This window comes from Limanda limanda, chromosome 12 (assembly GCF_963576545.1).
Source record: "Limanda limanda chromosome 12, fLimLim1.1, whole genome shotgun sequence".
Taxonomy (NCBI): domain Eukaryota; kingdom Metazoa; phylum Chordata; class Actinopteri; order Pleuronectiformes; family Pleuronectidae; genus Limanda; species Limanda limanda.
The window spans coordinates 28,378,202-28,402,690 of record NC_083647.1 but is presented as its reverse complement, the minus strand read 5'-3'; the positions used below and the strand labels follow the sequence as shown (position 1 = coordinate 28,402,690).

The 24,489-nt window shown below is 46.2% G+C and overlaps 1 protein-coding gene across 1 annotated transcript in view; it reads left to right on the top strand.

The window, feature by feature from the left end:
- mgaa (MAX dimerization protein MGA a) overlaps positions 1-24,402 on the top strand; it is a 26,065-nt gene extending 1,663 nt beyond the window's left edge. Inside the window, exons 2-23 of the mRNA XM_061082222.1 lie at positions 1-519; positions 1,795-3,640; positions 4,324-4,675; positions 5,654-5,785; positions 6,491-6,616; positions 7,080-7,190; positions 7,431-8,272; positions 9,508-9,781; positions 10,229-10,350; positions 10,504-10,701; positions 10,800-10,905; positions 13,814-14,250; positions 14,723-15,025; positions 15,117-15,387; positions 15,851-15,967; positions 16,111-16,302; positions 16,636-17,318; positions 18,179-18,301; positions 19,637-19,745; positions 21,798-22,292; positions 22,571-22,684; positions 22,885-24,402. The exon at positions 1-519 is cut by the window's left edge and continues 651 nt beyond it. Of these exons, the coding sequence (XP_060938205.1) occupies positions 1-519; positions 1,795-3,640; positions 4,324-4,675; positions 5,654-5,785; positions 6,491-6,616; positions 7,080-7,190; positions 7,431-8,272; positions 9,508-9,781; positions 10,229-10,350; positions 10,504-10,701; positions 10,800-10,905; positions 13,814-14,250; positions 14,723-15,025; positions 15,117-15,387; positions 15,851-15,967; positions 16,111-16,302; positions 16,636-17,318; positions 18,179-18,301; positions 19,637-19,745; positions 21,798-22,292; positions 22,571-22,684; positions 22,885-23,489 (8,077 nt within the window). The 3' untranslated portion in view covers positions 23,490-24,402. The remainder of the gene's footprint in view (positions 520-1,794; positions 3,641-4,323; positions 4,676-5,653; positions 5,786-6,490; positions 6,617-7,079; positions 7,191-7,430; positions 8,273-9,507; positions 9,782-10,228; positions 10,351-10,503; positions 10,702-10,799; positions 10,906-13,813; positions 14,251-14,722; positions 15,026-15,116; positions 15,388-15,850; positions 15,968-16,110; positions 16,303-16,635; positions 17,319-18,178; positions 18,302-19,636; positions 19,746-21,797; positions 22,293-22,570; positions 22,685-22,884) is intronic.
- The last annotated feature ends 87 nt before the right edge of the window (positions 24,403-24,489 follow it).

Here is a 24,489-nt window from a genome sequence, read left to right as displayed (position 1 = left end):
CTGGATGCAGAATCCAGTGTCCTTCTACAAACTGAAGCTCACAAACAACATCTCGGAGCAGGAGGGGAACACCGTCCTGCAGCCCATGCACCGCTACTCCCCACGCCTGCATGTGGTCCAGACCGACAAGGCGCTGAAAGACATTAAGCTAAATGCTCCTTGTGTTGTCACATTCACTTTCCCTCAGACTGAGTTCATGGCAGTCACCGCTTACCAGAACTCCCGTTTCGCTCAGCTCAAAGTCGACTATAACCCGTTTGCCAAAGGACTGAAGGAGGATGGGTCCAGTTCGTTGGGACTAAAACTGAAGTTGAACTCTGGCAAAGACTTGCATAAAGCTGGAGGCACAACAACCACTGAACCTCATCCTGTGAAAGAGAGCTTGAAGTGTTTGCTTGCAAACCATAAACCAAGAAGCTCAAAAGCAATGGATACTAAACGTCCGATGTCCAGTGACCTACAGAAGTCAACCTCCAGTGGAGATCCGTCAGCGGTCCAGGGTCCAGAGGACAGTTTGTGGTAAGAGTTTGACTTTGTAACGAAGATAATGGCTCTTCAGATTCCTTGTTTCACACATCAGGCTTGCATGAGATTAGAGATGTTCCGATAACACTTTCCTCCCGGATTGAACCACCTGGAGTTCGCTGATCAGCCGACACCTAGTGGTGATCCAGTGCTAGTGCGTTTAAGAAGTTATATAATGTGTTTTAACAGATGCTGCAGTTTGTTCTTCTTCCCCTTTCTTCTGAATTTGTTGTGCTCATCTGTGCGCTGGTTCTTCAAATGCTTGATGGATTCATAGGGTTACAGTTAGGGAGATAGTAGAGCCCCCCCCTCACAGGGTTAGGGTTAGGGAGATAGTAGAGCCCCCCCTCACAGGATTAGGGTTAGGGAGATAGTAGAGCCCCCCCCTCACAGGGTTAGGGTTAGGGAGATAGTAGAGCCCCCCCTCACAGGATTAGGGTTAGGGAGATAGTAGAGCCCCCCCCTCACAGGGTTAGGGTTAGGGAGATAGTAGAGCCCCCCCTCACAGGGGAACTCTTTCACCTCCTACTTTCCATCGAACTTACCGATGTGTTTTCTTACTCAGTTTAACTCCCTTAGCTTGTGAAGTTAATTTGAAAAACGAACCTGTTGACTGCTGATTGGCTCCTCCCAAATTTGTTGGAAAAGCTTTTAAACTAACAGCTCTGCAGGTTATCAAGTCAATAAAAACAATTGAATTAAATTAGTATCAACTTCTACTGGTTGTTCTGCAAAGTCTTGAATTGTGAGTTGGTGTTTTTGAAGTTAGAGGTTCTATTTATAATCAGCTGATAGTTTCCCTAGTGTAAAAGTCCTTACGCATGAACAAGCAATAGAACTAAAGTTGTGTCAAGAAGCTTGGCTGTTATTGGCTAATCTGGGATTTAACTGGCTGCATCAACCAATGTTAATTTATTTGCTGAGTGAAGCAGCTATTATTAATAGAAATGTTCTGACAAATTTCCCCCCGTCGATACCAAGTATCAGTATTTGTAACATCTATATACCGCTGACGATTCTACTCACAGAAAATGTATGACATACAACTTTTGTTATCTAGTTGGAAAGAACTAATAAACAGCACAATGTTGTCGGCAGCATCAGACTCGTTGCAGTTGCTGGTATTGGTGATGAAACATCTCTAGTTCGTGGGTTTACCAGCTTTTGCTGCAATTCTGTCATATTCACATTCAGCAGATTATGATTAGACAAGTGTCATGTTAAAGAAAATCACTAATGTCATTTTTTTTATTATTTGATTTCATTCAGCAGCAGTTCACAACCATCTCAGAAGTTATTTTCTGAACTTATTCGGGAGGCTCACGTTTCTCTTCAACGATGTAACCTGGAGCAGCTGGACACAAGTAACAGCTCCTCCCACCGGGCGGAGCCAACAAACACTAACACCACAGCTCTAGAAAGTAAAAGAGAAGATGTCTCCAAGAAAGACAAACCACACAGTGAAACATTGTGTGTAAAGAACTGTGAAACTGGTTTAATGTCAAAGAGGAAACTCAAACAGGATAGGAACCTTCTGAACTTACACAACTGCAAGGACCAAGCTAGCTCTGATGATTCTGAGGTCACGAACGTCGTTGCTGTTCCAGTGGTGTCCCAGAAAACCTCTGTTGATTCAAACCACAAACCTACACCTGCACTTCCATCGGAGGTGAATATAAAGCAGCATAAACGACCGGCTCCTCTACCTCTACCAGCCCTTGCTCTTTTTTTGAAGCAGCATTTGACAAAGTCTAAAAAGTCCAAGACTAGGCCAGGTTCTCCTCCCCCAGTACTTTCATCTGAGTCCCAGAGTTCTGCTGAGGATTCTACATGTGTCCTCTCTGATCGTGCCAGCAGTGCTAATGTTCCCTTGAAAGATCTCACTGGCGATAGAACAAAATTTAACAACCACTCCTCGGGACAAGCCAGTGCAGACATTCATCCACCTGGAAAAGCAGTTACAGCAGCCCTTCAGTCCTGTAGTCCCTCATGTTTAGATGCTGTAGGAGATGTAGAGCAGAAGGAACCAAGGGCCGATGGGCACACATCCATTTCAGTATTCGAACACCCAGGCTCGGACATGGGTCTACCAGATGACAGTCCAGTGCCACCTCACTCCGATCGGCACGTGTTTACCCATGGGACATTTTCATCCTCCATTTGTTCAACTCTTGCTACCTCTTCTGCATCTCCGGTGTTGTCACCGTCCCTTCACACAGTGTTAATGTCCCTGAACTCACCACAAACACAGACCTTCACAGAGTCTTCCACACTACCCCCCGACTCCCCCAGCATGCAGTCTGATTCTCTGCTCCCTGACCCTGAATGCTCTCCTTTTGGCTTTAAGCCGTTGTCAGCTTCTACTTCTCCAGAACCGTTACCTCCCCTGCCTGCCTCCTTAGCTTTTGACCTGAACTCCACTACCTCTGAAACAACTCTGAGAGCAGAAGCCCCTGAAGAGTTATCTCCAAATCTATACTCTACTCCAACTTTGTTAAAATGGCATACGGTGTTACCTACACACGAGCCGTACACAGACACTTCCTACACAACATTTCAGTCCACATCACAGCCACTTTCTTTAGGATCTATCTCATCGCCTTTGTTGCCTTCTTCGTCTCCCGCCCACACAGAACCACAAACTCTTGAAACCTGCACATCTCTGGCTCTGGATGATCCTACTTTATCATTTCAACAGAACGAACAATTGCTGCCTTTCCCAGGAGAACTCTCCCCCCTTGCACTGCAGTTGCCACTGTCTCCAACTTTTTCTTCATTAGATGGAGGTGGATTATCACCTACGCCTTCAATCGCAGACCTTGTGCATTTTTTCTCCACCGATGACGACCTTGGGATGGGGCTGGAGTTTTCAAATTCTGAGGCAGTGGCAGTTACCTGCCCACCTCCTACTATAGTAGAGGCAATTGCACATGAACCTTCTCAGCTACTCCAACCTTGCCCAGCCAAGGAACCCTGCAAGAGCAAGAAGAAGTCCCGCCGACGAATGCTTGCCAACATGGATATGGACCAGAAGGTTGATGATGCCACCTACACTAGCATGAAGCCGAGCCTGGAGGAAGTGGAGGAGCAGTTATTTATCTCGTTCACATCCAAGGTAAAACTATATCTGTTACAACTTCCCACTGACGTTTCTGTAGCACATTGTTACCAGTGTGACTGAAGTGGAAACTTGATACTCAAATCCAAATCACACAGTTGGATGATAGTCCAGGTTGTGTACAAGTAAAGATTCACACCAACAAACTGTCCACACAGCATTTAGTCCATTAGTGATCAATGTTGTGAGTTCAAATGTTCCATCCAACCTCTGTAGCTGCTTGTGTCTCTTCAGGAAACAGCCTTTATCAAACAGTAACTGTGTGAACTTGAAATAAGCGTTTCTTCTTCTCATCAGGTTTTGTGTTGAATGATCTAAAACCTTCTAGCACTTAACACTTTATACATTTGCAGATCTGCTGTGACCAGGTAAAGCATCAGCTAAATGTAATGTAAAGAAATCTCTATGTAGCTAACTGGATTCTGAAAGGTCCTTATGGGGATAATCTTCCACTCTTGTTATGCGAATGTGTAGTAGCACGAAAACATCGCCACACACACGCATGTTTATATATATATATTTACTTTCTGTTGTGTCCTGTGATTTAAAGCCCTGATGCTCGCAAAGATGAGATTCAGTTATTTGTGTGACGTCAGGTAGAGAGAGACAAACAGGTGATATAAAATAATGTCAAGTTGAAACTCTGCAGCCGGTGATTAAAACCAAACCTGGTGTTTCAGGAGGCCCTCAAGCTTCACATCGCAGACTCGCCTGAGGAAACGCTCACGCAACCTTCACACGACCAGACGACACCTGAAGGTCACCTGCCGACACCTGAAGGTCACCTGCCGACACCTGAAGGTCACCTACCCACACCTGAAGGTCACCTGCCGACACCTGAAGGTCACCTGCTGACACCTGAAGGTCACCTGCCGACACCTGAAGGTCACCAGACGACACCTGAAGGTCACCTGCCGACACCTGAAGGTCACCTGCCGACACCTGAAGGTCACCTGCCGACACCTGAAGGTCACCTGCCGACACCTGAAGGTCACCTGCCGACACCTGAAGGTCACCTGCCGACACCTGAAGGTCAGAATGGTGATAACATCCATATTATTATTACAGTCAGATAGCGAATTCTTTGTGATTTAAAATCTGAATGTATATTGACAGAATAAGAATGTCTATTTATTCTGAATGTCTACAATAGAGAGGGGTGAGGGAGATGGTTAGCTTAGCTTAGCATAACAACTGGGAGCAGGGTGACACGGCTTCCAAAGCTCCAATAATAAAGGCAAAAATATCTGTACAATAGCTGTAGATATTTCTTAGTGTTGTACCTTTCCCGGTTAGCTAACAGGCTAATCCCCAGCACAGATATGAACACTAGATATCTCTGCCGCGTTGCCGGCCAACGGAGACGAACGTCACCACATGGCGGCCATCTTGTTGCGGGAGGCTCTCTCACCCATAACATTGTGTTTGTAGTGGTAAATAACCATAACTTGCTCAATTTTTTGAAACGGTCTGGTTTGTTATAAACGTCAGAGATGTAGATATGACACTGTGTACTTATGAATAATTATGTTATTTTCTAAAAAAAATTAATAATTTATGCAGTGTCATAACTACATCTCTGACGTTTATAACAAACCAGACCGTTTCAAAATCGGTTGAAAATTGAGCAAGTTATGGTTATTTACAACTACCAACACAATGTTATGGGTGAGAGAGCCTCCCGCAACAAGATGGCCGCCATGTGGTGACGTCCGGCTCCGTCGAGCGAGATATCTAGTCTTTATATATATCTATGATCCCCAGCCCCTGTAATCAGCTGGTTCAGTTTTACTTATTCATACCACGTATCGGTCCGGACTCGTAAGTGAACAGGGAGAACATGTTAGCAGGAACTACATGCTAACTTGGAGGTAACAGGAAGTTGAAGGTAATTTCTAAATTATGAGTAAAAATAAACTTGTGCTACCTGCAAGTAGCTCAATATAACAAACTAGAGACTAAATGTTAGCAAACAAGGGCTAGAATTGACCTTTGAACTGTTCTTTTCAGTGAATGATGACGGGACAATGTGTTGGTGTCCAGCAGAGAGTGTGGAGAGGATCAGTAGCTGTGAGAAGATTCTCCTGACGGACCTGAAGATGATGAAACACAAACAGGTCATTCACCCTGTGCTGCAGGAAGGTCAGTATCAGCCCCCCCCATGTTCCAATATTACACCCAACACAGACATCCAGCAGGAGAAGGACTTTACCCACCCAGAGGGGGCGCTGCAGAGCTGAGGGAGCTAAACATACTGTCTGAAAAAACAGAAGAAGAAAGAAAACAACTTTATAAATGCAGCAATTTGCAGAACAAAGTGACAAGACAAAAGGATGAGTGTAATTACAAAAGCTAAGTTGAATGTCAAACATTACAAGAATTGAAATAAAAGGAAAAAAAGCAACGAAATAATATAAATAATTAAATAGATAGATAGATAGATAGATAGATAGATAGATTACTTTATTCATCCCCGAAGGGAAATTAAGTTGTCATAGCAGCCGGTATATTTGAATACAATAAAATACAATAGAATAGAATAAATAGAATAGTGGTTACAAGAATGCCATTGTATCAATACCTGTAGTATAAGGTGATAAATCTATAAATAATGTATTTATGAGGGATATTCAAGAGGATAATGAGTGGATCAGTCTGATCTCTGCTGGGAAAGAAGATGCTTGCATCTCAGTGCTGAAGGAAACGAAGCTGAGCTGCAGAGAACCTGATACCAGGCTGATCTCAGGGTTATGTGGAGGTTTTCACAGTTTTGCAGAAGATAAATAACATTTCCCATCGACATGAACTGAAAACCTGACTGACTGTGGTTGTCTCTGAAAAACTCAGTGGGTCTGAAGATGAACCTTCTGGATCCCAGTCTGGCCATCGACCTGCAGTACCTGGGAGTCTATCTGCCCATCTCCCCAGGAGCGTCCCAGGAGCCTGTGACCCTGGAGCTGCCTCCACCTCAGGGTGAGTTCCTTCACACTGGCCTGAGTCAGGTTTCCATAAAGCTGGGGATCCTAACTCACAAAAACTTTCATTTAACAAGAGCTTGTATCCAGTGTTTTCTATTTGAATGATCGGATAAGTAACTATTCTGTGAACATTGTGAGGAAGGGTCTTCAAATGTTCAGTTGGACTCCAGGATTAATGGTCAAAGGTCATTGTGACCTCACAAACATGTGTGTGGCCTCTTCACCATCATATCTCAAGTCTTTCTTCAGGAGATTTCTTCACATTTTCAACGGCTGATTAGAGTTGGATGGTCAGAGGCCACAGTGACGTGATGAGTTCATCTTGTGGTTTAGTTTTAAGTGTGATGGAAATGAGCCTTTGGGCTTTATTGCAGTTTTGTGAATTGTCAATCAATGAACTGTAGAACAATGGAACCAGTTGGATCCATGAACCTGTTCAAATGTTGGTGTTTCTGCAGCGTTTGTGTCCAGAACAGGAAAAACCACCGACGTCACTCAAATTAAAGGTTGGAGAGATAAATTCACTGCGTCGGAGGCTCCGCCCACTCCTTCATCCGCCACACCTGAAGGTAAAGCACTTTGTTCACTTCCTGTCAACCTTCTCTGTCTCTTTCCTGGTTTGATCTCAGTGTTTGTGCTGTAATCATGTCTAATGTATAATTTGAATCCTATTATTATAACAACTTTATATTTTTTATTAGGAAGACATTAAAATACTACACGATCTCACCGTTCTGCAGTAACTCTCAGATACGAACTCCTGGGTCTCCACTTCTCCTGGTTTCACTTTGACTTCTTCTGTCCTGCAGCTGGTCCCAGTTCAGATCCTCCGAAGAAGAACCTGTCGGCGTTCTGCAGCGACATGTTGGACGAGTACCTGGAGAACGAAGGGAAGCTGATCGACGAGCGGGCCGCCAGCTTCTCTCAGCCCGCGGGGGGGCCGGTGGTGTACCAGCTCCCCGCCAGGAGCACCAGCTACGTCCGGACCCTGGACAGCGTACTGAAAAAACACACTGCCAGCTCCCCCACCTCCGACCTCATATCTGGATTCATCCCCCCCTCCAAGAGATCAAAGCCCTCCCTCAAAGAGACAAAGACTTCCAGCAAAGAGAAGAAACACAAAGGTCCTAAAAGGATCAGACTCAGACCTGAACCGGCGCCTGCTTCAGTTTCAACACCTGAACCAAGTCCAGCTGAAGCAGACCTGGACCCTAATCCGCCTGCAGTCCCGACCTCAGCTGCCCCCCCGCTGTCAGAGAACACAACACCCGTCACTGAACCTCACGAACCCAAGAAACACCAGAAACGAAAGCTCGGTTTCAACCGCTCAGACCTGTTAACTCTGTCCCCTCAGAGCCCCGCCCCCAATAGGAGAAGGAAACTCAAACCCAAGTCCTTGTGCCAGACCCTCAGCCCCCCCCGGACCCCGGCCCACCTGCCGCATGGCTCAGGGGACCTGGCTCCTCTGGAGTCGGACTCCGAGCTGGGGGCCGATGCCGACCAGGGAACCAAGCCCAGCAGACCGGTGCTGACCCGAGCTCTGATCCGACAGAAGGACCTGGAGGACGGCGTGGTGTGGGAGGGCCGGCCCAGGACCAGCATCACCGCGGAGCGGGCCGCCATCGCCCTGACATCACTGTTCACACTCATGGTAGGACACCACACTGAGTTCTAAACTCTCTTTTAGTGCAGTAATGAGTCAAAGGACGGTCTTCTATTTTAGTAAACTCAATGTTTGTCAGTAAATATATGTGAAACTTGATAATAACCTGATCCATTGATCACAATTAGGCTGATTGGTCCCTTCATCAACATATTGCATCGTGAGATAAGATAAACAAACCAATCCTCACTGAGATTTTTATATATACATAAATTTCATCTATATTCCACTTTGAATTCACATCAACTCTGCCACATTTTAATCAAGGACCTCAGCTGCATCAATAAAAGCGCTCCTACATTCACCTTCAACCAATGAAAACGCAGCGTTAAACCATGTGACGTGGAATCGAGTGAGTGAGAGAACAGCAGAGAGAGTTAGGGCTTTTCCATCTGAACCAACGAGAAAAAACTATCTGAACCCGACCGGCGTTCAGTTCCTAGTTTCTGAAGCAACACGAGCTCCATGCAGTGGATGTAGCTGCACTGAGTTTGTTTTATTGTCCCTGGAACACGTGCTCGTTTTCTGTGATGACAGACATGTGCAGTGTAAACACCCAGCCTGACCACACTGTGCTCGAACCGAGTAAAGTTTCACATTCTGTGTTTATTTGGATTTATAAAAATCAAAAGAATCCAGCTTCACAGGACAACACAAAGTGCAACGAGAGCAAACTGTAAAGAAAACGTTTGGTGAAAATCCCTGATGACAGACTTCAATAACAGATGAGACACAACCATCTCCTCTGTTCAGTTTTCCTTTGCAAGTTAATGAGAACAGTTACATTTATCCTGAAAAATCTGCATCAAACTTCTAAACAAGAAAATCTTGATGGTCATTCTCTCCAAAACTGTTGAGCTCTACTCTACATATTCCAGATTTGATTTCATAAAGATTGCAGTGTTAAATAAAGAATAAGAAATAAAACAGAGCAGATGAATGAGCAGCAGAAGTTTCTATGACTCAGCAGAACGTGAGGAGAATCCTGGACACGGGGTGAAAGGTCAGCGCTGTGTTCAACAGGAGCATCACTCTGTGCAGGTTTAAACTAATGATGGAGACTCAACAACATTCACATCACATTTTATTAGAATAGTCTCATATTCACCAACCACAGTTTGTCTCATAGATGTAAACAGGGTTTGACATGGAGAGAGTTAGTTTCAGTATCACTGAGGACAGAGCCACTGAACTGTAACTCTAACGCTCTGTGGTTCCATCAGGGTTTCGTCAGTGAGAATCCCACCGCTCCCGTGCAGCTGGTCCGCAGGCGAGCGCCGCCCTGCCTGAACGACTTCTGCCGGCTGGGCTGCGTCTGCTCCAGCCTGTCCCACTGCTCCAGGGTCAGTCACTGCGGCCGGCCCGGCTGCATGTTCGGCTGCAGCTGCCTCAAGCAGAAGGTCGTCCTCCTCAAGAACCTGGACGGCTCCGACTCCAGCCCCTCCCCCCAAGGGAAGAGGAGGAGGAGGAGGAGGAGAAGGATGAAGATGGCTTACAGTAAGTAGCATGCAGGTGGCGCTGGTGATTTGGTTTGAGCTTCAGCTCTTGACTTTCCTTTCAGGGGGAGTTTGTTCACTGAATGTCCTTGACTGATGGGTCATGACGTTTTTACACACACACACACACACACACACACTCTCACACACACACACACACACACACACGTGTGAACCGGGTCAACACATCATTTGATATTTATGAACGCCACTGACATGTGTGTTTATATGCTTTTAGAGCAGGAAGTGAGGTGTGATCACAGGAGACACATTCAGGTGTGAACAAGTGAACTCGAGCTGATTGTATCTCAGGACAGATTCGTGAGCAGGTGTGACCTCCGGTTCAAATACAGAAACAATTCGACCTTCACAGCTTCAAGAGAACACATGACGCAGCACCACCACTGACTGAAGAGGATTCACCTCTAACTTCCTGTCTGATTTGTAGTTCTAAAGGAGGCGGACAGCGTTTCCCAGCCTGCTGAGCGGGTCCGGATTCTGTGGAGGAAGGATGCTAGAGACTCAGATCCGACATCCGTCCCTGACTCAGCATCTGTGCTCCGCAGCTCTGTAAGTTAGTCGTCTACAGTCATGATGTCATTTCCTCTGCAGATTCAAAATGACCCCGGCTGGCTCCTGCCCCCTAGTGGCTCGACTGGAACTCTGCTTGTTGCTGGAGGCAGTTGAAGCACTGCCACTGAAATCTTGTGTGTTTGTTTTCAGGAGAGCAGTGATAACGGCAGCTGTGCCAGGGTCAGAGGTTACACCGGAAAGAGGAAGAGCTGGAAACAACCGGTAGGACTCACGTCACACCAGGACATCGTCACGAGACCCAGTGAGGAGCCTGAGAAACCAGCAGCTCCACCAAAACCACGACGACTGGGAAACCAGAGGACAGAGAAACCACAACTACAACAACAGGTACTGGTTAAAACTGTGCGAGTCCGGCATCAACCTGAAAGAAAATCCCCCCCCCATCCTGGTTCAAAAGCAGATCTGTGTTTCGTCTCCTTCTTCAGGACACCAAGAAAACCCTGAAGCCTAAATCTGTTCAACTGAAAGATGTGAAACAGAGAGACCTGGACCTGAAGGAAGCAAAGACCAGAGCCCCCAGTCCTCCTGCTGGTAGGTTCACCCACCAGAGTTAGCATCAACGAGTCAGAGTCAAAGAGTCAGAGTCAAAGAGTCAAAGAGTCAAAGAGTCAGAGTCAAAGAGTCAGAGTCAAAGAGTTAGAGTCAGAGTCAAAGAGTTAGAGGTAAAGAGTTAGTCAGAGTCAAAGAGTTAGAGTCAAAGAGTCAGAGTCAAAGAGTCAGAGTCAAAGAGTTAGAGTCAGAGTCAAAGAGTTAGAGGTAAAGAGTTAGTCAAAGAGTTAGAGTAAAAGAGTCAGAGTCAAAGAGTTAGAGTCAAAGAGTCAGAGTCAAAGAGTCAGAGTCAAAGAGTCAGAGTCAACGAGTCAGAGTCAACGAGTAAGAGTCAAAGAGTCAGAGTCAAAGAGTCAAAGAGTCAGAGTCAAAGAGTCAGAGTCAAAGTGTCAAAGAGTTAGAGTCAAAGAGTCAGAGTCAAAGAGTCAGAGTCAAAGAGTCAGAGTCAAAGTGTCAAAGAGTTAGAGTCAAAGAGTCAGAGAGTCAAAGAGTTAGAGTCAAAGAGTCAGAGTCAAAGAGTTAGAGTCAAAGAGTCAGAGTCAAAGACTCAGAGGCAAAGAGTCAGAGTCAAAGAGTCAGAGTCAAAGAGTAAGAGTCAGAGTCAAAGAGTCAAAGAGTCAGAGTCAAAGAGTTAGAGTCAAAGAGCCAGAGTCAAAGAGTCAGAGTCAAAGAGTTAGAGTCAAAGAGTTAGAGTCAGAGTCAAAGAGTTCGAGTCAAAGAGTTTGAGTCAGAGTCAAAGAGTTAGAATCAAAGAGTCAAAGAGTCAAAGAGTCAGAGTCAAAGAGTCAGAGTCAAAGAGTCAGAGTCAAAGTGTCAAAGAGTTAGAGTCAAAGAGTCAGAGTCAAAGAGTCAGAGTCAAAGAGTCAGAGTCAAAGAGTCAGAGTCAAAGTGTCAAAGAGTTAGAGTCAAAGAGTCAGAGAGTCAAAGAGTTAGAGTCAAAGAGTCAGAGTCAAAGACTCAGAGGCAAAGAGTCAGAGTCAAAGAGTTAGAGTCAAAGAGTTAGAGTCAAAGAGTAAGAGTAAGAGTCAGAGTCAAAGAGTCAAAGAGTCAAAGAGTCAAAGAGTCAAAGAGTTAGAGTCAAAGAGTTAGAGTCAAAGAGCCAGAGTCAAAGAGCCAGAGTCAAAGAGTCAGAGTCAAAGAGTTAGAGTCAAAGAGTTAGAGTCAGAGTCAAAGAGTTCGAGTCAAAGAGTTCGAGTCAGAGTCAAAGAGTTAGAATCAAGGAGTCAAAGAGTCAAAGAGTCAGAGTCAAAGAGTCAGAGTCAAAGAGTTAGAGTCAAAGAGTTAGAGTCAAAGAGTTAGAGTCAAAGAGGTAAAGAGTTAGAGTCAAAGAGTTAGAGTCAAAGAGTCAGAGTCAAAGAGTCAGAGTCAAAGAGTCAGAGTCAAAGAGTAAGAGTCAGAGTCAAAGAGTCAAAGAGTCAAAGAGTCAGAGTCAAAGAGTTAGAGTCAAAGAGCCAGAGTCAAAGAGTCAGAGTCAAAGAGTTAGAGTCAAAGAGTTAGAGTCAGAGTCAAAGAGTTCGAGTCAAAGAGTTTGAGTCAGAGTCAAAGAGTTAGAATCAAAGAGTCAAAGAGTCAAAGAGTCAGAGTCAAAGAGTCAGAGTCAAAGAGTCAGAGTCAAAGTGTCAAAGAGTTAGAGTCAAAGAGTCAGAGTCAAAGAGTCAGAGTCAAAGAGTCAGAGTCAAAGAGTCAGAGTCAAAGTGTCAAAGAGTTAGAGTCAAAGAGTCAGAGAGTCAAAGAGTTAGAGTCAAAGAGTCAGAGTCAAAGACTCAGAGGCAAAGAGTCAGAGTCAAAGAGTTAGAGTCAAAGAGTTAGAGTCAAAGAGTAAGAGTAAGAGTAAGAGTCAGAGTCAAAGAGTCAAAGAGTCAAAGAGTCAAAGAGTTAGAGTCAAAGAGTTAGAGTCAAAGAGCCAGAGTCAAAGAGCCAGAGTCAAAGAGTCAGAGTCAAAGAGTTAGAGTCAAAGAGTTAGAGTCAGAGTCAAAGAGTTCGAGTCAAAGAGTTCGAGTCAGAGTCAAAGAGTTAGAATCAAGGAGTCAAAGAGTCAAAGAGTCAGAGTCAAAGAGTCAGAGTCAAAGAGTTAGAGTCAAAGAGTTAGAGTCAAAGAGTTAGAGTCAAAGAGGTAAAGAGTTAGAGTCAAAGAGTTAGAGTCAAAGAGTCAGAGTCAAAGAGTCAGAGTCAAAGAGTTAGAGGTAAAGAGTCAGAGTCAAAGAGTTAGAGTCAAAGAGTCAGAGTCAAAGAGTTAGAGTCAAAGAGTTAGTCAAAGAGGTAAAGAGTCAGAGTCAAAGAGTTAGAGTCAAAGAGTCAGAGTCAAAGAGTTAGAGTCAAAGAGTTAGAGTCAAAGAGGTAAAGAGTCAGAGTCAAAGAGTTAGAGTCAAAGAGTCAGAGTCAAAGAGTTAGAGTCATAGTGTTAGAGGTAAAGACTAAACGAGTAAAAGAAGTCATGATCACAGCCCCTCCATGCTGGGAGATCGTGAAGCTGGACACAGAGAATGTAACATATCACTTGATTGGTTGATTGATTGGTTGATTGGTTGATTGGTTGGTTGGTTGGTTGGTTGGTTGGTTGGTTGGTTGGTTGATTGGTTGGTTGATGTATAGAATCTCACACACACAAAGAACGCGTCGGATTTCACAGTTGATGATGAAGTGGATCGATGATCTGCTTCACGTCTCAGAGTGAATGTGCAACACGTTCTGTCGACTTGAGACGTGTCATCGACGCTGTTCAGTTCCTCCACAGCGTCTATGAGACCAGGTGATTCCAGAGGAGGGGTTACCATGGTAACGGAGTCGGCCTGGTTTACCCACTGACCGACATCATTCCGTCTTCTGATGTTATGAAAAAAGTTTGACTGGTTTTTGTATTTGACTTTTTTCTTGTATTTTTCATACAAAGCAGCTCAGCTAGTTTCCCCCGTGCGGCCTCCGAGCCCCCCCCCAGAGCCGGCCCCCAAACCCTCCAAGCGTCTGAGCCCCCCCCCAGAGCCGGCCCCCAAACCCTCCAAGCGTCTGAGCCCCCCCCCAGAGCCGGGCCCCAAACCCTCCAAGCGTCTGATCATCATGGCCGAGTGTGAGTGGGCGTCGGATGAAGATCGCAGCTCGGTGCTGACGCGGCTGTGTGAGGCGATGGCTCAGGACCGACTGGAGACACCGTTCTGGATCCAGAAGTATTTCATCCGTCCCACCAGTCAGAAGGTGGAGGAGAGCGGCAGAGACGCCTGCATCCAGTACATGGTCCACATCACCAGACCCACTGAGGAGCCTGAGAAACCAGCAGCTCCACCCACACCACCACGACTGGGAAACCAGACGACAGAGAAACCACAACAAGAGGTACCGGTTTAAACTCTGCGATCCCAGCATCAACCTGAAAATCAAGTAGAGAATGTTTTTGTTTGTGTCAGTTTGTGTCAGTTTGTGTCGGTTTGTGTCAGTTTGTGTCAGTTTGTGTCAGTTTGTGTACTTCTTGTCACAGAAACTGTTTTTCACTTTGAGCTCTGGACAAACAGGATGTTTGAAAATGACATATTTTCTAATAATGTACTTTTATAACCATATTCTTTTCACGGCAAGATACAAAACCAACTTAAGATACTTTTCCAGTGGGCTTATATTGTGAAGCCACTGGAGGAAGTTTTATTCAACTTTTATTTCAGTGTTCTTACTGTAGATATAAAGGTTTATTTCCTGAGTATCATTGTGGAACAGTTTAACATGGAACCCAAACCAGTCCAGCCAGTAGACCCCCGGGGAGACCCCCCATACAGAATGAGATGTGTTGTGAATGTGTCTCGTGTCTCTGCAGCGCCTGAAACAGGCGAGCGAGGAGGAGGAGCCTCTGGAGGCGTGGCAGTGCGAGATCACGGAGGAGGAGGAGGAGCCTCCAGAAGACTGGCAGCGGGAGCTGGAGGAAGGTGAAGTCCTGGAGGAGAACGACTCAACACTTTACCACATGGACGATGGGAGCAAGAGGAGTGGGGGGGGAATGAAACGAAAGCAAAAGAAGGAGATGGTCAGTTTGGCTCTACCGTTCCTCACAGGAATCTCTCCTGCTGGATTCCTCTCAGCCAGAAGAAGACAAGCGGGGGGGGCCGACCACCTGGTCCAGGTGAGGACTCGTTAGGAACCTCGGATATTAACAACATATTATAAAGTTTCAAAGCTGAACAGACTGAGACATCAACTCTTGTTTCTTCCAGGTCAACGGGAAACTCTATCCTCTGGCTAAGATCCAGTTAGGAAAGATGGGGGCGCTCCATCCGGCGAACCGGCTGGCCGCCTACCTGACCGGCCGGGTGGGGTCCGGCAGGAAGCAGCTGGGTTCTCCTTCTAAACCTCCTCAGACCCAGAGCTCCGTCCCGACCCCCCAAACTAACTTCTTGGCTTCATCAAACATCGTTGCTGCCGACACCCCCCCACCCCAAACACAGCCGTCCATCCCCACGGTTACCGCCCCCCCCTCTTCCACAGGTGAGGACACAACTTCTCCGTCAGTGAGTCAGACTCCTGCACCTCGGCCCCAGGTTCAGCTGAGAGCAGAACGAGCGTAGCCATGAGCGAGCAGCTTTGAGTCTGCGGTAATATTAGAAATATTATTTTATTTAAACATAACCAACAGAACTTTAACAGTTCTGCAAAGTCTTATTAAAACAGTCTCACATCACTGCGAACAAGCTAACTGTAGTTTCCTGCTCCGCGGCTTGGACTACATGCTAACAGCGCTAACTTAGCATTAACAACCTAGGAGTTGTGGGTTTGACTGTTTGTTAATAACACGTTTTTTGGCTTATTGCAATATAGCTTTCAATAATAAAGGTAACTAATGCTAACATTAGCCTGAGGATAAGCAAATATTTGTTCTGTGTTGCATATAAAACTGACTGTTTCACACTTAACCCATTGAATGGAGATCGTATCCGTGTGTGTGTCACAGCTCTCGACCAATCAGCAGCGAGGACCCAGGTCACAGCTGTGAGGTTGTACCAGACTCCTGCGGCTGGGGGAGGTCAGGTGACACCTGCTGCTTCTGGTAGCTCCACCCCCTCAACAGGTGAGACTGAAGACGTAACACATGTGTGACCTCTTGTGACCTCTAGGGACCCATGTTGGGGTCCTGACCCTCAGTTTGGAACCAAAGCTGTCAGATCTATAACTATAATCTATAACTATAATCTATAACTCCACCTGTTTCAGCCTCTCAGGTTCAGCTGGTGAAACCCTGTGCCGGCTCGGCAGCGGTCCCGGGTCCTGGTGTGACCGGCGTCCTACCCACCGGTCAGAGGGTGGTCCTGCAACCTGTTCACCGAGCCGGAGGGGGGGGGCACTACTACCGGATTCCAGATGGTCGGCTGGTCCAGCTCCTCCCCATCAGCAAGCTGAGAGCAGGTGAGTTCACCCCGGAGCCACACCCACTGAGTCACATGATCAGTCACATGATCAGTCACATGATCAGTCACATGATCAGTCACATGATCAGTCACATGATCAGTCACATGATCAGTCACATGATCAGTCACATGAAGGTCACATGACCCCTGGTCTCTTGGAGCTCCAGGTTTAGGCTCCGCCCTCAGGGACGTGTTGTGTTGAATAAACTTCAGTCTTCATTGACCTCAGTGTTACAACAGCTGCACTGGAGCAAGTTAAAGCATCTTTATGAAATATAATATATAATATATAAAGACATTTATTCTAACTCCTCCCCCCCCCCCCCTCCAGGTTGTGCTCCCCCCTCACTCCTCCCCCCTGTGACAGGTCTCAGGCCTGTTGAAATCCCACCACAGACCTCACTCCCCCCCTCCCCCTCCCCCCTGTCTGGCCTCCAGTCTTTCCCGGGCCCCCCCCGTCCCCCCCGCCCTGGCCCGGGCTCTGGTTTCCTGTCTCAGAAGATGAAGTGCACCTTTAAAATCCTTCCTACCAACTCCAAGAAGGAACGGATCTTTATCAGCTGTGCTAAACCCCCCCCCCTGGTGGTGACGACTCCCAGCACCTCCCTCCAGAGCCCCTCCCACCCCCCCGCCCCCCCGTCGAACCCTCTCTCCCTCAAACTCTCCAAAGGTCAGGGGGCGGAGCTCAACAGCAAAGCAGTGAAGGTGTCAGCGGACTCTGTGATTGCTCGTCAGTTGTCAGCCTTTCAGAAACCCACGACATCCCAGACTCCGCCCCCTGCTTCAGGGTCAGAGGTCACACCTTTACCCCCATCGCAGCCCCCTGCTGGGCCGGAGCTGGCCTCTGACCTGGTGGACCTGGACATAGTCTGCGTGGACGAGGAGATGAGGCCCATCCCCACAGAGTCTGAGGTGGTGGACCTGGTAGCGTCCTCTAGTGGAGACACAGAGAACTCGTCCGACTTCGGAGACGAGCCGACGATCAACGAAGAGAAGGAGACGACAGGGAGGCAGGTGAGAGAAGGAAGACAATAAAAGAAAAGACATAAAGAAAAGTGGAGAACAGCAGTCGTCTGCTTCGCCGGTTTCAACAGAGCAGGGGTTTAAACTGTGGGAGAATATCAAGAAAAATGAAATGATGGGAAACGGGTACAAACATTTTATTTGAGGAGAAAAAGTTTATTAGGTTTCTGCCTCCGTGTGATGCTCAGAGGGAGATTAAGATACGATAAGATTAAGATGAAACTGTTTGATCAAAAGCTTTTTATAGAGATTTAGTGAAACGTTTCTCATCAAGAGACTTCAACTCGTCCTGTTTTCATAATTATGTAAATACCTGTTACCATTTAAATAATTGTATATAGAAATTCATGACATGTTGATATAACATGGATAGAACTCATTCCATCGATGTTTTGATAGACAACACAAACAGCCAATGAGAGAAGTGCTGCACTAAACCAATCATGTCTGAGGGTTAGAGTTAGACTCACATCAGGTTGGGTTGAGATGTGTTGATGTTCAGGTTCCTGCAGCGATGACCTCACTGAACATTATCATGTTTCTGCCACGTTCGTAGCTTCATGGGTTTTCACTGCTTCAGGGTGTAAAGTGACCTGCGCTCACTTTACACTTTAACAATAAACACCATCACTGATCACAAGTTATTAGGACACGTACAGGACGTTTACTTTGTTTGATTCTCTACAGTTTATGAGACACACGTTTAAACCTGCTACGATAGAAGTCGGATGCATCAGAGCTCAGTAACAAGTATTGTAACACAGAGTCTGAATACCTTTGTAAATGTATGTGAATTGTCATTGTGAAGTATTGTGTGTAGATTGATGAGAACCTTTTGTGTGTGTGTGCAGCGACAGACTCACAACTTGTTGGAGAGGAGGCGTCGGGTGAGGCTCCATCAGATGTTTCGAGGTCTGAGGAGAGAAATCGGACTGAAAGACAACAAAACTTCCAAACTCGCCACGCTGAACACGGTCAGAATCCTCTCCTCATTGTTTCCTGTTCGCTCTCGTGATGTCACTGCAAACTGTTGTTTATCTGTCAAAGGTCAAAGGTCACTGTGGCCTCGCAAAACCCCTTTCTGCCTCGTGAACGTGTATCTTTACAGAATCCTGTCGATGTTCAATCAGACTTTGAACTGATTTGACTTCAGAGGTCAAAGGTTGAGTCATTGATTGATTTTGTCCAGGGCTGTGGAGTGTGTTCGTTGTTATGGAGCCAATGTTTTTGGCCAATAGAGTTTTTCTTCTGTTTTGGAAGTGGAGCAGTCTGACAAAACAAAGATGAATGAAAAGGAATCACTCTGTCAACCACACAAACAGAATCAAAGAACCAACAACAGTGATTTAGTTCCTCTATCAAGGTGCATCACTGAGAAGCAGCAGGCACAGCAAAGCATGGGGGGGTTTTGCTAAAGAGCGAGTGAGTGTGTGCATGTTTGTGCCTAATTGAATGTAAAATACTATCGGATGTAGTTTATCTCCTCGTCCAGCAGAGGGCGCTCACTGTCAGCTTGACCTTTTTTTAGTAATGTAAGAGCCCAATTAACACCAGTTCATTCAAATATATCTGAACAGCTGTGTCATGTCAGATCCTTCTGATGAGTCAGAGTTGGGGGGGGGGGGGAAATCGATTCAGTAACGAATCACGATTCTTGTGAATGACGATTTTTAAAACGCCTCGCTGCCTCCCACAAATTTTTTTTTTTTTACATTTTTTTTTTAAACATATATTTATTTGTTTTATATGGGGGGGTCTATGGGGGGGGGGGCAACCTCACCCCAGAGCATGTTGACCAGCTCTTGTTTTTGCACAAGAATCTAAACATACCCAATCACTAGCTTTGCATCGCCTACATGCAAACAACAATAACCTACTTTTTGTTTCTTTCAAAGTTTACTATTAAAGTAGACTTTTATTCATTCTATTTAATTTACCTTTTATTAATTGTTTAAAAGTAGCCTAAGTGGCATACATTTCTTAATCTGTCAGTTTGTGTGCAGTTATGGGGCTTTACAATAATAGGGCACATTTTTATGTATTTTCTCTATTGGCTGCCCGGCAGTCATTAAGTTAATGTTAATGTTTGAAATAAAAATTGTAAATTTGACTCTGTTGTGATTCAGCTGTTTTCCATGGTCCAGTATTTAAAAAAAAAAATAACCAAAAGAAATCGTAATATCGAATCGCAATACTTACAAAATCGCAATACCCACAGAATCGCAATACATATCGTATCGCCACCTAAGTATCGTGATCGTATCGGGAGTTCGATTCCTGTCTCAGTCCGAGTTGTGTCTGTGCTGCAGGCGGAGCAGGTGATCCAGGAGCTGAGGTGGACGGAAGCACGTCTGACAGAGAAGAAGAGGAGGCTGACGAAGAGGAGGGACCACTTCCTCTCAACCATCGTTCCAACAGGTACAAACGTTACCATGGTAACACCATAATAAACAAAAGTTGTGACTGAATATAGAAAAACCATCAAGCAAGAAACTCGAGTTTCTGGTAATGATTAAAAATCTGTGTCTGAGTATCTCAATGAAAGATCTAGATTCTCCTCAGAGGAAAAACCTCTGTGAGCTGCTGGAGCCGAACCGAGCCGACCCGTAAAGTGTTTACAGTCCCACAGAACCGACCCGTAAAGTGTTTACAGTCCCACAGAACCAACCCGACCCGTAAAATGTTTACAGTCCCACAGAACCGACCCGACCCGTTAAGTGTTTACAGTCCCACAGAACCAACCCGACCCGTTAAGTGTTTACAGTCACACAGCACCGACCCGACCCGTAAAGTGTTTACAGTCCCACAGAACCGACCCGACCCGTAAAGTGTTTACAGTCCCACAGAACCGACCCGTAAAGTGTTTACAGTCCCACAGAACCGACCCGTAAAGTGTTTACAGTCCCACAGAACCGACCCGTAAAGTGTTTACAGTCCCACAGAACCGACCCGTAAAGTGTTTACAGTCCCACAGAACCGACCCGTAAAGTGTTTACAGTCCCACAGAACCGAGCCGACCCGTAAAGTGTTTACAGTCCCACAGAACCAACCCGACCCGTAAAATGTTTACAGTCCCACAGAACCGACCCGACCCGTTAAGTGTTTACAGTCCCACAGAACCAACCCGACCCGTTAAGTGTTTACAGTCACACAGAACCGACCCGACCCGTAAAGTGTTTACAGTCCCACAGAACCGACCCGACCCGTAAAGTGTTTACAGTCCCACAGAACCGACCCGACCCGTAAAGTGTTTACAGTCCCACAGAACCGACCCGTAAAGTGTTTACAGTCCCACAGAACCGACCCGTAAAGTGTTTACAGTCCCACAGAACCGACCCGTAAAGTGTTTACAGTCCCACAGAACCGACCCGTAAAGTGTTTACAGTCCCACAGAACCGACCCGTAAAGTGTTTACAGTCCCACAGAACCGACCCGTAAAGTGTTTACAGTCCCACAGAACCCACCCGACCCGTAAAGTGTTTACAGTCCCACAGAACCGACCTGTAAAGTGTTTACAGTCCCACAGAACCAACCCGACCCGTAAAGTGTTTACAGTCCCACAGAACCGACCCGTAAAGTGTTTACAGTCCCACAGAACCGACCCGTAAAGTGTTTACAGTCCCACAGAACCGACCCGACCCGTAAAGTGTTTACAGTCCCACAGAACCGACCCGTAAAGTGTTTACAGTCCCACAGAACCGACCCGACCCGTTAAGTGTTTACAGTCCCACAGAACCGACCCGTAAGGTGTTTACCGTCCCACAGACTGCAGCTGCTTCACTGTGGCTGATGCAGAGAAGCTCAACACAGTTTACAATCTACACATTAAGGGCAAAGTTCATCCAAAAATGAAACTTCCCTCATCATCTACTGAGCACTATGATGGGGGGGGGTCACATCCCTTTGAGAACGATGTCCATTCTTTAGTTTCTATTGTTCTTCGTGGTTTTCTACTGGTTTTCCTTCCAGTATCTGACTTGTTTACAAACCTCATTGTACACGTGTGTTCTGATATCAAGTAGAAATAGAACCAGTGTCGTACTTGTTGTATTTTAAAGATTTGGAAATCGACTTCTTTCTTTAGAGTGTGTGTGTTTTGTTTTCTTCAGCAGAGTTTCACCTGAAAGACTCAAACTGTCAGACACACACTGAGAAAGTAAATAACATGAGAGATTATATTCTGAACTACTCTTGTTAATGAACAGTTTGACTATAAAAACAATCCCAGATGTTTCACCAGCTGTTCTTCATCATTCAGCAGCTGGAACTGAAACGTCTTTTATTCTGAAGGTTTGATCTCCTCTGAACAGTTTGATCCTCGGCTCTGCTGTCAGTCTAACTATCCATGTCTGTGATTGGTCACATGCTGTAAACCCCGCCCCTCTCATGTGCAGTTAATAAGCAGCGTCATGTGACCACTGAGCCTCGTGATCCAGGTCCTGGTGTGACCAAGTGTGTTTGTGGCTGCAGGTCAAGAAGAGCAGAGAGTCCTGAAGAGGCAGGAGAGACACCGAGCAGCCAATCAGCTGCAAGCACCAGCAGTAGGAGGCGGAGCCTCTGAGCCGCAAGCACCAGTAGGGGGCGGAGCCTCTGAGCCTAATCTCTCAACAGGAAACAACATTGATAATGACATCATATTCATATCATCAAACGTACAGCTGCCGACTCTCCAAGCTCCTCCTACCACGGCCCAGCCCTCTACCAAACCTGTCCAGAGACTTGGTCCTGGTCCTGGTCCTGGTCCTGGTCCTGGTCCTGTCCGTGTCCCTGTCCCTGTCCAGAGACCTGTCCCTGTAGCTGCACCTGTACCTGTCATAGCACCTCACCCTGTAGCGGTCCTGAAGTCGGTCCAGGATGCTGTTTACCACATCGCACCTGTGGTTCGCGACCGGCTGAAGACGAAGCCGAACATCTTGTCTCGCAGCAGGAGACCAGCTCCATCATCTCTGCTCCTGGCTGGTGACGGTGAGTTTGACTCATTTATTGATGGATGATTGATCGATCAGGTGACTCATGAACTTATTTACTCACCACTCATACAGCTGAAATAAATGTAATTAAACTTTAAGCATTGAGCTTTTTAAATTGACTTTATTCAAAGCAGTTGAGGGAAGTGACCGGTGAGTCGACTCCGCTTCATGTCTTAACGTTTCTTTACATACGGAAACTTGATGGTGATGACGTGTGTTGACACGGACAGAAGAGTCAATGTTTGTTTTAAACATCTGTTTGTGTTGGTGCAGCTCCGGCTGGTCAGGTGCTGGTCCCGGCTGACCTTCTGTCCCGGATCGGTGCAGCGTTGCCAGGACAACAGATACTAGCCCTGAATCCGTTGATGGCTCTGCAGGCGACACCAGGTAGTGACTGAGCTCTGTGACCTTCTTCTCTGCTTCAATTTCTTTTATTTTGAAAGTAAGTTGTGTCCTCTACCAGTCTGTAGGAGTGGCCTCTGTCACCCTCAACGTCCCCGGTCTGACCAATCAGCAGGTCCATCTCAGCTCACTGCCCCGCCCCCCATCTGGTCCTCTAACCTCTCTCTAACCTGATTCTCCCTCAGAATCCAGAACCTTCTCAGAGGCTTCAAACCGGCTGCACCTGCCTCAACCCCCTCAGGTGGTTTCTGCTGGACCAGTTCTCCCCTCAGACCAGATCCTGGACCAGACCCCATCCTCCTCCACCACCCTGAGCCCAGGACTGAGTGCTGATTGTGGGTCAGAGGTGGGTCATCTGGGTTCGGGGTCAAAGACCCGAGCCGACGGCGGCGCTGAGAGTCCCACGTCCCTCAATGAGATCGTCTCCACAGCGGGGGTCTCGTACGAGGTGGACCACGCAGTGGGTGGAGCCAAGGAGCCGGGCCACACCCATAGCTCGGAGCTGGACAGTGACAACAGCGCTGCGGTTGAGACAGAGCGTGGAGGTCTTCAGGGCCACACGGAGAGGACGCAGACCGGACCTCAAACTGGACCAACCGATGGGAGCACTACAGCTAATGCCCTGGCCCCGCCCCCTCTGCTGCAGATGAAGGTGGGAGGGGCCAAGGTGGTTGACTCTGCCAGCAGTGACAGAGCAGCAGCGGCCGACCGGCGGGAGGAGGCAGTGCCGGCCTGGAGGCCGATGCCGCGGCTGGTTCCTCTGGGGCTGAGAGGGAACCCGCCCAGCTGATGACGGCGCTGCTCAGTCCCGCTGGTCAACGCTGTTTTTGTTAAGTTATTTCAAATATTAACGTCCTCGAAAACAAACATGAAACATCTGCAAAACTGTAAATGCCAGAAGTCGAGCTCCAGTGTGTCACGTGCACGCTAACAGAAGTACACGTGTCTGAGTGCTCGATGTTTCACACCTGAACTCTGAGGCTCACCTGATCACCCCCCCCCCCAGACCTCAACTTACCTTGACTCCTCTATCATGAAAGTTCTTTCTCTTCAGTTTTCAAATTAAAAGCTGACGTTAATCTCAGATCCAAATCCACAACACAATACAAACATTTTAATGTTTTAAACCTTTTTCTTTTTTTCTTTTTAAGGGTTAAAAAAGTGGATTTGCTTCATTCCAGTGTTTACTTCCTCTGATCTGAAATCAGTTTTCTAACTTTCATTTAAAAGTCATCCAGCAAGTGCCCTGCAAAAGAATATCCATAAAAATAAAGAAATAGTTTCAATCTCACAAATGTTTTCTCTCAAAATATTAGTTCTCTAAGTCTCGTCTCTTTATGAAATTCTACATTATTGATATCTGTCCATGTTATTGTGTATGTGGACAAACTTTTTTTATTCTGACATTTTAATAATTTTTTGACTGGACGTAGAAAACCTGAGTGAAGAAAACGAAAGAACACAAATTCTACTTGTGCAGGAAAGTTTCTTCCTGTTTCCAGGATGAAAGACGAGTGAGAACAGGAAGTCACGATGCAGCTGCTGCTTGTTTGTTGAATTAAATGATGTTTGTACAGTTTGTTTTTCTTAAATTTGTATTTTTGTATTTGTTAAGGAAACTTTCTGATGTAGATATAATTTGTCTGATCGCATAAACATCACTGTTCAACACTAATATAAATAAAGTTTGAATATGGACTTTTTATCAAATATTTAAACAGTCTTAAAAAGCAACTGACCAAAGCAACTATTTCGATTATGAACTTAACCAACTGAAATATTCTGTGATT